General features: G+C 45.7%; 1 protein-coding gene across 1 annotated transcript in view; it reads right to left on the reverse strand.

Annotated features, from left to right (window-relative positions):
- The window catches only part of SH3RF3 (SH3 domain containing ring finger 3), a 232,232-nt gene that overhangs the window by 32,102 nt on the left and 186,274 nt on the right, over window positions 1-13,856 (reverse strand). Inside the window, exons 5-7 of the mRNA XM_068679318.1 lie at window positions 9,531-9,625; window positions 5,747-5,917; window positions 2,418-2,665 (exon numbers count right to left, since the gene is read on the reverse strand). Of these exons, the coding sequence (XP_068535419.1) occupies window positions 2,418-2,665; window positions 5,747-5,917; window positions 9,531-9,625 (514 nt within the window). The remainder of the gene's footprint in view (window positions 1-2,417; window positions 2,666-5,746; window positions 5,918-9,530; window positions 9,626-13,856) is intronic.

Here is a 13,856-nt window from a genome sequence, read left to right on the forward strand (position 1 = left end):
GCCGTCCGGAGGGAATTTAATCCCCCAGCCTTATGCCATATGATACCGAACTTGATGGGCAAGAGATCATCAGATTAGCACCTCCAAAGTTTACATGATTCTCCTTCACAGTAACTCTCTGACTCTACAACATCTCTTTTTGTTTTTACCATTTCTCATAGAAAACCAATCAAACTATCATCTTGTAATGATTTTACCAGGTAGCATGAAGAAGCGCCTAAAAGTTGTTATTATAGACCCCTTCAAGACTGTTCTTACTATTAGTTACCTTTTCTCCTCTTCCCTGGATTGCCAAGAACATACATTAAGAAGTGTAATTCATTTCCAGAGAGCCAGAGAGGGCACCACTGGTTATCTTGAAGCAATTCTCTACTAATTTTTCTGTTTGGAGCCTGTGTAATGCACGACCTCCTCTGCCAGAAATCCAATTTTTCTGGGATAGTTAAGCTTGCAGGGTCAAGGTTTTGTACCTCTGGTTGCAGGGAGGAATGTCTTTCCTAATTCTGGAGGAAAAGCACTGTAATGGAATTTCACTCCATGGATCTGGATGCTGAAGACTGATTTGATAATTATATTGTGTATATTACTTGCATATAGTCCTCCATGTTTCCAGACACAAAGGAAACAGAAAGCATGGAAAACAGCAAAATAAATGTCCTGAGAAAAATCAACTGTGAGCAGGACTCTCACATTTTATTCTGTAATTTCATCTGCTTACTGTTATAATGTATGCCTTTGCTCTGGGATCTCTGGATCTGGACTGTGCTGCATCAAACATGCTATTAATTAGCAATGTTCACTGAAGGCTATTTTTGTTCTACACCACTCATATTTCATTTTGGGTGTATTCCTACATTAGTGGCCTTGTGCAAAATTGATTTGTTACTCATGCATATTGCAAGCCAACAGAAAACGTGATTTGAATACCGTGCCAGCTTCCTTCTCTCGGAAGGCTTTCAGAAAGTGAATGTGCATTGCCCTGTCCTGCAGGGCTGTAGAGCTCTTCTGGAAGGGCTGGAGAAGTCCCACGTAGGAGGCTTCAGAGCTGTCCTGTGGCCTGTGGATCACACTGCTTGCTGGCTCCTTGGCACTTTGAGATGTCAGAGTGACCTGGAAGAGCAGCCTTAAATCTGGGAAGCTGCTGGAAGCATGGCACAGCAGCCCCGTGAATGGATGGCGTGGGGTGAAACAATCCATCACCTCGGTTTTGGGGCAGCCCATCTGCCTGCTGGCTCGGGCACAGGACGCACCAGGAGCTCCTATATACCGGGCTGACAGAGGTTTGCATGCTGACACTCAGGGCACCCAGCACAGAGTCACGTCCTACACCATTTTCGAGCGCATCTTGCCCAAGGAGGGACATTTCTGCCTTTGCACCGCAGGAGCAGAAGGGCTTTTAACAGTGTGTGGCTTTAGGGGAAAACAGCAGCCCTCTAAAGCAGACAAAAAAAGGATAAACAGATTATTCCCCAGCGTGGCATGGACGGCATGTAAAGTCCTGCCAGTGTTTGTTGAGCTGAGGAGTTTGCCCTGTTCGAGACTCAGATTCACATGTGTTTGATTACATTTTCTTGCCTTTGGCCTGGACTGTGTAGGAGGTGAGATTAGACGGTCATAATGGTCCCTTCTGGCTTCAAAAGGTACAAATCCGTGACTTACAACACTGTATATTTCTCATCTGGGCCTGTTCTGTTTTGTGTCTGAGACCTCAGTTTTCAGCAGTCACAGTCCTTACTGATCTGCCTTTGTAAACACCATGGCTCAAGTCCCTATAAAATATCAGAAACAAAATGTTTTAAATTTTACTGTGAAGTTCCACCGCAGGATTTGCTTTTACTTTATTCAACATCAGAGCTGTTTAACATCAGGGAAAGGGGGGAATAAATTGTGCTCCAGAAAATTGTGCTGTACATCAAAAAGGAAACCCAGAAAGAACAGAGCCCCCCTGGTGTGAGACGCTCTTATTCCCGTTTCAAAAAAGGTGGCAGCATTTTTCAGATCTCTTGCTTTATCGCTAACACCGGGGCCCGTTCTGCCTAATAAATACCTTTCATCCCCAAAGCCCAATGAAATGCTTCTTAATTTTAAGTCGCACATTACTTGCCCTGTGATAAGGGCAGTATTATTCCTTCAGCGTGCCAGCCGGACTCAGAACTGTTAATCTCCTTAGTATGCAGGCCGCTTGCTTTCGCTCAGATAAATTGTACAAATATTTGTAAACACCATAATCTACTCCAGCTGTAGCAACAGAACAATCTGAGAAGCACAACGTGGTTCCCAGAGATCAATCGACGCCCATAAACGTTACGAGCAAATAAAACCTTCCCTATCCCACACTGACCGAGCTGTGGCTGAACCGAGAGCCCGGCCAAGGCGAGCTACGGGGCCGTGCTGCCCGGGGAAGCTGCCGTACGTACCCATCTGCATGGCGTTGCGGGCCTGGCCGGCCGGCTGCTGGGCCGAGTACCTCAAGCAGTTGTTCAGCTGCGGAGAGGCCGCCTGGAGCTGGGGATGCGTCTGCGGTGCCGTGATGGGGACGACCGGCCTGACGGCCGTGGCGGCGGTGTGAGCGGCCCCAGCGGGGTGGATGGCTCCAGGAGCTCCTTTCGCTGCCTGAGCTCCCCCAGCTCCGCCGGCCCTGGACTGCCCAGCTCCCACCGGCACCCTGTGTGGAGATGCAGAGGTGTCAGCATGCTGTGGAGACCCCCATACCCAGCCACCGGGGTGATGTGTACCCCAGTTACTCAACACGACACCCCCTTGGGTATTAAACAGAGCTACATGTAGTATTTGTACCCCTACAGGACACAGTAATTGTGCTGGTGGACATTTTCACTCCTTCATCCTATAGGAAGAAGTTCAGGGTGAAAACAGAACATTTTTTCCCATATATATATATGTATATTTTTTTTCCTTAAGTTCCTCTTCCACCTGAATAGTTTCTAGCAAAACCACAAATCTAACTTCAGAAGAAACAGGCATCCCCCAAACGTCGTGTTGTGTGCCAGAGGCTATTTCACAGGCGGTAATGGGCTAATAATTAAAACAGACATAGGGATCTTTCCCTAGGACCGAATCTGCATACTGCCCCACAGGGGGAAAAAAGATGGATGGCAGCAAATTTGTGTGTGGCTTTTGATGGGGACCGAAAAGCAGCGGACTTGGCAGGGGTTGGCTTGACTCGGCTCTTACCCTACCTGCGCAACCATCCCTAGCGTAGCCTTGCTGGGGAAACACAGAAGGGAAGGGAATGCAGCTGACCTTGCTGAAAAGGAAACCCAAACAATAATCGACCCCTCTTCTGCTGCTCACTTTATACTGCATGTATAGTTCTTGTCTCATCTGGGTGACTGGGGAGAGACCTCAGCGGGGAGGAATGAGGCCACGCGATGAGTTCAGCCTAAAGCATGCCTCGTTCCTCGTACCACCGAGCTGGAGACTCTCTGACCAGGGCAGGAGGACAGCAGTGGACAAAATTGCTTGCTGCTCAGCAGCTCTTCAGCTGAGTTTCAGTTTACTGAGTTTCTCACTCAGGTTTCTGAGTAATTTCCCAGTAGGAGATGCTATGAAACAGAGGGATCATTTTGTGCTGTCCTCCTCTCCTTGGCTGCTCTGTGTGCCAAGGTTCCCTTCGAGGAGAGGGCAGCAAAGGGGACAAGATGCAGAACAAATTGTGTAGGAAATGGAAATGAGGCAGTGTAAGGGGTGAGCAAGGGAAGAGGGGATAACAGCAAAGGGGCAAGACCAACCTATGAGAGTGGGATTGGGAGAACTGCTGGGGCCCCAAACTGTTGTGTGGGAACAGAGAGAGGAGAAGAGCAGAAAGAGGGAGTATGGTGAACAATCCGGTGCAATTCAGAAAGACTGGGGGAGCAATTCCAAGAAAAGAGTGGAAAGGGGAAGAACCAAATGAGTGAAATTCTGACAGAAAGAGGCCAAAAAGACAGGCTGGAAGATATGCGCAGAAGAGTGAAAGAAATGAAAAGTGCAGAAGAGAGCAGTCCCCTCTGCCCCCTCTCCCCAAAAAGAAAATTATGGGAGAAAAACCAACACTGTACTGTCATAAAATCCAGACAGGGTTTGCCTAGATTATTATTTTTTAAACACCTGATTATTTTTTTTTCCTTCAAACTTTTTTTCATCAGCCTTCAAGCGGGGAAAGGCTAGGAGCCCCCCCAGGTGGAAACCTCAACTGTCTGTCATCTGCCACGAAGAGCTGGCAGGGCAGGAGCAAGGTTTGGCTGGGGCTGGCTTGGCCATCTGTGCGAGATTGGCTTTGCCAGAGAAGCACACCTAGCAGCTCGCTGGGGGCTGCCTTCAGGCAAGCATGCACACCGACAGGTACAGAAATGTTATCCGTGACTCCAGTAGAGCTGGATAGACGGTGGATGTGGCAAATTTTCTTTGCTGCCCTGTGCCTATCTGCCCGTCTAGATGGTCTTGCCCTTTTCCCATTGTGCTTTCACTATGCAGCTTATACATCTAGCTCACTGGTCAACTTCTTTTTCTTGGGTTTTGTAGGGAGTGCCCGAAAAACACACATGAATCTAATCCTCCGCTTTGCTGTCAAAATGAAGGGGAACAAAGTAAGTTGAAAGTGCAGCAAATAGGAGATTCTGTTGCTATCAGATTTTTCTTGCTGTTCTCACTGAGGGTGATTTACACAGGAACTTAATTAGCTCACAGGATCATAAATATAACCATAAAGCTGCTTTTGGGTTTTGTGGAAAGGACTTTTGCCCTTTAGCACTTCTCTGTGTCTTGTTCTAGCTGTGACATGCTGCATTTAATAAAGTCTTGCTGATTCAGATCAACAACACTTCAGCACGAACCTCTTTACTAATTAAGAGCTGAAGAGGCACAGAGTGAAGGCAGCCATGGGGCTCTATAAAATCAGGTAAATACATTTAGGCTGATGAACAGTGAAGACCCCATGAATTAATGCTTTTTTTCTTTCTTTTTTTTTTTTTTTTTTAGGACTCTCAGCATGCTTAGTCATCATCTTCTCATCTGCTCTGAATTTTAGATCTTGCCCAGTCCACGTCTTACAAACTTCACATAAGCTGAAGATGGAATAAACCTGGATCGATTTTTCAAGACCCACGCTCTCTGCGTGGTGGGGTGCCTTCCTCTGGAAAGGACCAAGAGATGGTGGGGACTCTGTGCATGTGTGAGGGGGCACTGACAGCTCTTGAGAAGGGGTGAGCTCTGTTTGCAAACCCAGGGTGGCTCTAAAGGAGAGACGAGCATACACATGGCAACGTTTGCCTGCAAGGAGCAGTGGGGTAAAACAGCTGGGGACACACTCATGAACTATCTCCTCAGCTTGCAGATTATTTCAGAGTGGTTTACAAAAACAAAATTTAGATGAGGAGCTACTGCAAAGCAATCCGCAAGCATTGCTTGCTTTGTTTAATACTGGTGTAAGTCCGGTGGTTTTGTAACAACACAGAATCATTAGCAAACAGATCCTGTGTGATAATAAAAGCTGGGCACATCAGACTTTGTAAAGCCAGGGGTTGTAAATGCCATCTTCTAACAAAACAAGTCTGAGAGAGTGGATGACTCTGATGCTGCAACCCACAAATCACATTACCCAAGCCTGCAATGAACAACGCTGCCACTGGAAAACTTCTGCAGGGAAAAAGTGATTTAAAAGTGGAGCCACATTGTTGTCAGCATCCTCCTGCCACAGAATATCTCCTACCCCATCTCAGGCTCCTCCATGCTGGCCGGCGGCCCTCACCTGGAAACAGGTGTCACGTAGTTCCCTGGGAAGACCCCGGACATGCCGCTCCTCAGGGACGTGCCCTTGAACCAGCCGTCCTGGCACTTCTCGATGACCCGGTACATCTCGCCTTTGCGGAGCTCCAGCTCGTCGTTCTTCTGAGGCTTGTAGGCGTACAGGGCCAGGTAGCTGCGGGGAGAGGTCGCACACGAAGAAAGCACACAGCTGATGTCAGCCCCACCTCGACTCCAGCCCCATGGAGCAGAAAGTGAGCAGAAACACTGCTCGGAGAGAGCGGTGGAAAAGGGACAGGGTGCAATTGAAGCCAAACACTGCTACAAAGCATCACTCAAGAATTTAGCAGCAATTTCAGAAGGAGGAGACAATTGCAGTCAGAGTAACCATGACCCCAACACCCAACAGGAAGGTTTGTCAGAGCCTAACATCTGGACGAAGCACACGTTCATATCCTTCAGGGGTCTAGCCACCTCCACTGTGGAGTTTCAGAAGAAACTTTTCTTTTGGGTAGGCTACTTACAAATGATTCAGGCAGCTTTTCTTGCAACTTCCTCTGTGCTATTTGTGCTGGCTCGCTTTAGAAGCAACACACTGAACTGTTCTAATCCCTTATGGTAACACTCGTATTACGAGGGCAAAACAACAAGTGACGGAGGATGAATTTTACAACAGGATTTTTGCTTACGTAAGCTAAGTGGTAGGATTTGGCTTCGGATGTTTTGTATGCAAGCACACTCATAAATATTTAATGCAGTTCCCAATACGTAGAACTTTTTATTTATTTAATTATAGCTTTTTATTTATTCCCTTTGTTTAGAATCTTTCTTTTTATCTTTCTTTTGTTCTTCTGCTACCACTTCAGGGATGTGTCTGTTGTTGTGAACATGACTACAGCTTAAAGTCCCTAGAGGTATTCTTTCTGTTTAGAGAGAGCCTTGTTGGAAATTAAGAATGATTGCTTACACTTTGTGGAATAATGGAAAGTCTGGCTAGGATAGCAAGAATCGCATGCAGAACAACATTTCCTTTGTAAATACTATTTTTTTTTTTTTTTTGGTACTGTCACCTTTCTACAAATGCAAAAGGGATTTCAGGTAATTCTTGATCAGGGTTGTGCCTTGAGTTCTTGTTTGTTTGTTGCTTTTTTTTTTTTTTCGGCTCTATGTCTGACAGGCAGTGCAGAGAGTTTAGGACAAAGTGGGAGACAGTTATGGAAGGTGCATTTACACTACGAAGTGCATCAGAATGCGTTTAGGCTCAGGGGTGGCTGAGTAGAGGCTTGCTGCCCACCTCATAGTTGCAACTTCATAGTTGCAAAACAGAGAAATAATGAAAACTATAACCATTGTGATTTTAGACTTGCAGCCAATAAAAATGATACATGGCTTTTTACTTCTATCTCCTAGGAAATATGATTGAGGAATAAATCCTGTTAGTTTTCCTAATTCTACTCCTTTATGGTGCCAGTAGATTTCCTTATTTTTATTCTGAAGGCAGTAAATAAACAGCAGTAATGAGCAGAATATGAAATATTTGGTAACAGCTCCTCGGGGCATCCTTAGGCTGATGTGCCTGACCGTATTTACCATGTGCATGGGGTACAAAGACACAATAAGAAATCGTATTTCATTAGTCAACAGATGGGAGAAAGCATCCTGCACATCTTTTGTTTAGCCTATGTCATCAGGTGGGCCCGAGCAGGCCTGTTGTTGTTCACCTGATGGAAAACACGAGGCTACATATGAACTGCAGAACATTAAAATGCATCACCCCGACATGAAATAAGGTTACATGCTTCAGTGCTAATCCTTCAGCACAGTGCTCTGCTAGGACATAACGGGAAGTGCTAGGAACTGTGCTCACTTGAGGGAGCAAAAAGAGTGGCTTTGGCTATGCCTTTTTAAATTGATGCTTAAATATGGCTTGTATTTATGAGCTATGGGTAAAGCAGGAGTCAAGGAGAGCGCATTATAGACTGTTACACTCACTCGGGCCTTGTCCCAAGGGGCTATATGTAATAATGCAATTTACAGGTTGAGATGCTGGGAGAAGGTGTAAGTAAAATTACCCTAAGTCAGGTGGATTGTAGGCTGCTTTGCCTTGCAGCTGTCCCCAGCTCTCCTACGAGTTTCTTTCTGCTCCTCCCTGCAAATTCCCCAAACTCAGCCCCCAGTAAGTCTGAATAACCAAAAGGCACATACTCAGGACAGAGCACCAAAATCCTTGCTGGGACTAAAGGAAGATGTACAACAGCCCAGCCTGGACTCCATGCCAAGGCCAGCCCATCTCCGTATGGTTAAACTGACAAAAGCTGTGTGTGATAACCCACAACGTGACCCTGGAACAACAACGGAGGTGATCGGTGCTTTCTCAATGGACCGTGTGAAAATTGTCACCAGCCAACTCTCCACGGCCAAGATGAAAGCGATGGAACAACAACCCGAAATCCTGGAAGATGTAATTATTCTGGGTTATGTGAAACAGTGAGGCTAACAGGGAGCATGAGCGAGAAGAAGCCAAATCTTCATAAAATTCCCTAAAAAATGCCTATACGAGAAAGTATCTCCCGCTCTTGGCCTGGGGGAGTTGCCTGTAACTCCAGTTATAATGCAAAACCCCCATGGCTCTGTCTAGGACCGTGCTTCTCTAGGTCTGGTACAGTCTTCAGAGAATGCTTCCTCTTTGGCTGGAGCTTGGCTTGCAAATGCAAAATGTCAGACTGGATTACAAGGATGCTTCTCAGGGGAGAGGACAGGAGAGGCGTGGGAGGGAGCAGGGGAGGCTTGCCGAGCCACAGAGGCAGGGGTACTGCCAGCCAGCTGGCAATTGGCCTGATTCAGCAGCTAAATACCAGAAATACTGCTGATTATGGCACCGTCTGAAATAATTTTTTGCCTCACTCCGTGTCACACACACCCCATGGGGTGGCTATAGGGTGACAGTGTGAGCTCTCCATGGGGCAGCTGGCGATGTCGGGTGCCCCCAGGTGTGCAGACCTCACTTTGGTACCAAAAAACGATTTTACCTTGGCTCTGTTCCAACTCCTCTCTTCTCCTTAAAGCAGTTTTCCTATGTTACTTTAAGATTTTATTTTTGAATTCAGATATCATTTTACCCGTACCATAACAATATCATAACAGTGGTGTTCACGCATGTGTGTGTTTATATAGTTCTGCTTATATAAAGCATATGTGATCAGAGGAAAGGGTTGAGTATCTTGACTAGACAGGTACCAAATAAGCCAATTGGACTCCGAGAGATTTATTATAATGAAGTCTACCATTTTTGTGCTGTACCTAGTCAACCTTCTGTTCTACCACATACAGTTTAACAAGCTCCTATCCCCATGATACTCTTGCACTTTAAACGTTCACTTGATGCCTGTGTTTATGATACTGAAAAAAGAATGTAATTGGGTCATTTTTTCTAGTTAATGATAAACGTATCAGGTGTTTGATTGCCTGGGACTACACCTTTATAAGAGCTTTAGCTGAAGGAAGATTTTCCCTAGCTGAGAGGCATTCTGTTTGCTCCACAGTGATTCATGCAGCTGTAGTAAATATACCAGGAATCTGAAAGGGCTCATAGAGGAAGGGGAGCCTTGCTTTTCACGACTGTTTTTTCAGACTTAATGGATGCTGGGTCATGTAAGAAATCATGGTGTCTCTCTTCTCAGAGTGCTCCTGAGCTGAGATTTAGGCTTGCAGATTTCAAACACATGCACACGCGCGCACACAATTGGAAGCAAAGAGTTAGCAGGGAGTGAAGTGAGCTGTCTGCTTACATATTGAGGGGGAGCTGGACCTTCGGTGGTATTCCCTGATCTGCAATTATTGCACTTGTCCTGGGACCAGCCACTGTTCCAATTGAAGAGGAATCCTGAAAAATTCAAGAAAGAATATACAAGGATTAAGGTGAAGCTCACCGTTTCCTGAAGTGGTATAGGGTGAAGGCACAGAGGAAAAAAAAAAGACACATCCTTTATCAATTTCCAGATATCTTTTAGCCTTATACATTCCAGAAATACATTTCTGACATAAGGGATATTAGCTTATTAACTGCATTTCCATGTACCTGTCAGAGAAATTCAGTTATCCCTTGCACGCAAATCCCTGAAAGTTTTAGAAAGCAAAACTACTTGAACTGCTTTGTAAAACCAGCTCAACATGCACATCTCTGCAGTAGTACCTTCTTTGATAAAGGTAACCTTTTCCCTCAGTAGTTTCTTTTTTCAATTTTTTTCTCCTTTCATCAATGACTTACAGATCTATGGAGAAGAAGATACTATTCAACTTCCAAAATGCAGTCTCATCTCTGCATACGGTTTTTGTCCTCAGAAATACTATCCTTAAGAAAAAGAGACAGGTGACAGCACAACCCAACACAGGAGTATCTCTGAATGGAGAAACTAGGAGTCTGCTACTCTTTTACCACATCAAATACATCACCTCTCTCATATAGGGAACCAGGCGGATATGTTTTCTAGCTAGTAACGTTGAAAGACAAATCTAAATGTAATCATTCCATTTTTCAAAGTTAATGCTGAGCCAAATTACGCAGGGCAAACTCGTTTGAGTTGTCTCATCAAAGTTCCCATTTGTCTAAATAAAAGATGAATTCCGTCTGGAAACCTCCTCTGAAGTAATGACAAAAGCAGTAGCAACAGATCTTTGCTGCACATACAGGACAAAATTGGGCTGATGGGACTTGCAATGTTTTTTATAGTAAGTCCAGCCAAATGCTGGATGCACGTCCATACGTAGAATGGATCCACAGTGTAGTATCCGAAGTTTGTGTAGCAACTGTGGGTTCAGACGGAGCCTCTTCCACACAGCAAATAATCCGAGCGGTTCACAGACCTCCAGTGCAGCTTTTCTGTTTCCAAACGCTATCTAACAAACAGTAAATATTGATCTACTTTGGGAACAGAAACATAGGGGCATTTTTTGCACTTACAAATGACACCGAATTAAGCCAAGACACACATTGCTACTTAATTAATGGATTTCAAGGTCACCTCATTCCAGAGAAGCCCGCATAATTATTACAGTGTCATGTCTCGATACTGCACTGTTAATTTATATTGCTCTGCCGAATATTAACACACTATCATTAAGGAATCAGGCAGCAAACTATGAAGACTGCTCTGTGATTCCACAGCTTTTGGCAACAAGCAGCAAGCTGTCTCCTCTCTCACCAATATCTATGCTCCATCATGAAGCTGTAGTGACAAGTACATCTCCTTTTTCTCATTATTTCCCCTCGCTTTCTGGCTGCTTGCTCGAAGAAGGAAGGTTCCAGGCAGCTCTTAGTCCTATGTGTAAAAGTAAGCATTCTTTCCAGTTCCGTGACTAAGGCTCTATTAATCCTGCCTGTCATGTCAGTGAGATAATATCAACCCACCCAAAAATGTTAGGGATAGCTGGAGCGTGATCCCTCACTCGTTATTTCGAGCTTGTTAATGGGGTTAGGGATCGGGGAAGACGCTGAGCAGAGAGGCATGGCAAATGCCTCACCCAAGAGGCAAGTGAGAAACCAGCTGGTGCAAAGTTTTTCATGTTGTGCCAACTGTATGTTCACTCGGAGCTGGAGAAACTGCCTCCAAAACAGCAGAAAACAGATCGGAACCCGCCCTTTTCTGCTACGACAAAACACTTTGTTTCTACCTTATGTGAAAAACTGGAGCTGAGTGAGCAACCTCAGGGTGAACTGTGTATGCAGACAAGATCTCACAATGCAAGACACGTGCTATCCTTTCCTGAGCTCACACGGTTGGTCCTCTCAAGCCCAGAGAGCAGCATTGCTGTGCCAGCATCAGCCATTCATTTATTTGCACTGACACTGGTGGCCTGTGCATCATCTATATTGCTAGAAGCACGAGCCCAAACGCTTTTTATTTGCCGTTATGCTTGTTCTAACATACAGGCCTAGGGATTAAGACATCATATAATTGTCAGTTAGCGTTGCTTGATGGCAGTGTTGCTTTCTTCCCTTGACTAATCCCAAAGAAGTCTCTGTAGTCCTCTACGTTCTCTACCCACTTGACAGCCAGTGTCTTGCCTGCAGTCTGTTGCTGTAATATTGCTGCATCTGGCGCTGCCCTGGACCCTACAAACCATTCATTTTTGCCACTTTGCTCAGCCTAGTAACAACATACAAACTCTAAATCAGTGCCTGCTTCCTCACTGTGCCCAATGGGTTACTTGCCAGTCTGCCTCCGTCCTTGATTTTCACCACCAGGTTTCCCTCCATGGGACCCACTGGCCTTTCAGGGCACTGACTTCACAGACTGCCTTCTGTGTGAGATGTGGCTGTTAGTTTTTCATGCTTTTGATTACTTTTGTGGAAGCTTACCTTTCCCCTTTCCCTTTGCACAGTCTGTGTGGGTCCCTGCAGCTACTGGTACCACCGACAGCCCTCCTGCAGCACACAGCAGGCCTTCCTCCACCCCTGCAAGCAGCAGGGCTTAGTTCGTTTTCCTTTTTTATTTAGCCCTGGAGCCCGGTTTTCCTTTTGCTATTGTGATCTAAGGAACAAGATACTAAACATGCCCTCTTTTCTTCTTCCTCTGCTACGGGGAATGGGAATCGGAGGCAGTGCTCTGATACTTTGTTCTCTGTTGAATACTTTTTTGGGAGGTCGGTGTGCCACATCCATCCATTCACCTCCTGATTAAGACATTTACCCTAACGTTGGTGTGCAGCCTTCTGAACTAGACACTGCCAACTCTCATCCCAGGTACTTAGGTCACTGTACAGCCAAATCTGACTTCTTAGCATGCTCCCACTTCCATCTGGCATCCTCCGAGTACCACTCACAAAGCCTGATGCTCTCAGCTCCACAGCAACAGCTCTCCTCTTCCCCTGGACAGCCTGGGCCCAGCTGGAAAAGCTCCTGCCCAAAGGCACACTAAGGACACCTCCACACCAAGTCCTGTTCCTTCACACCCAGTGAAGGGATTAGGAAACAAGACTTAAGAAGAACAGCTGAGGGACCTGGGGCTGTTTTGTCTGGAGAAGAGGAGGCTGAGGGGAGACCTCATCACTCTCTACCTGAAAGGAGGCTGCAGTGAGGACAGTGTCAAACTTTTCTCAGATGTCAAGGGACAGGAAAACAGCCTCAAGTTGTTCCAGGGGAGGCTTAGATCAAATATAGGGAAGAATTTCTTCATGGAGAGGGTGGCCAAGCATTGAAGAGGGCTGCCCAAGGAGGTGGTGGAGTCGCCATCCCTTGAGGTATTTGAGAGACATGAGGATGTGGCACTAAGGGACATGGCTTAATGGTGGGACTTGCTTGGTCTTGGTTGGACTTGGTGATCTTGAAGGTCTTTTCCAACCTCAGTGATTCTGTGATGCACAGCAGAGTTACGTCTCTGTACCGTGGAAGGCTAAATCCTGAGTAATACCCCCAGATGACTTCAATAAAACTTTTAGGTACTTAAATAAGTAATGGCATCAGCCATTGTTTGGGTTGCATCTGAAAGGAAGAGACCCACAGCCAGCTGACAAGACTGAACTTTCCAGGTGACCGTGCAGCCGGTGGGTCGACATTTCCTGGAGAGAATGAGTAGCACGACTTCCTCAGGAGTCACTGAGATGTGCCTAAGCTCAGACGGGTCTCATTCCTCCTCCAGCTGGTAAGTATTATTTACACGAGAACTACAGGAGCATCAAAACAAATCACACTTTAATGTATATGTAATGATATATTTCTATTACAGTTTATAGCATACACTCCTGAGTAAATAATACGCTGCTGAGAAGTTGCTGCCTCTTGTGTCAGCCCTGACATCTATTTAAAAACAACCAGCCTGGCAAAACATTACAGACAAGCCCACAGAGACCAGGAAATTAAAGGTAATAACCACTCATCTGGGCTGAAAGTTCATTTCAAATTCATTGCCTTTCTCTCTTCCCATCCATACTTCTACGAAAGCACGAAGATCAGTGCTCTGGACTTCCAGCATAAAAGCATCTTTTTCTCTCCCTTGTAGATTCGCTTTAGATTTTCGCTGGTACTTTAAGGCCATATTTGTGGTTTAATTTGAAAAGACATGGTGCCTACGGGGATTAGGGAAGTGTCTTGCGAAAGCACAGGACTCAGACTTGGA

Source organism: Anas acuta, chromosome 1 (assembly GCF_963932015.1).
Source record: "Anas acuta chromosome 1, bAnaAcu1.1, whole genome shotgun sequence".
Taxonomy (NCBI): Eukaryota; Metazoa; Chordata; class Aves; order Anseriformes; family Anatidae; genus Anas; species Anas acuta.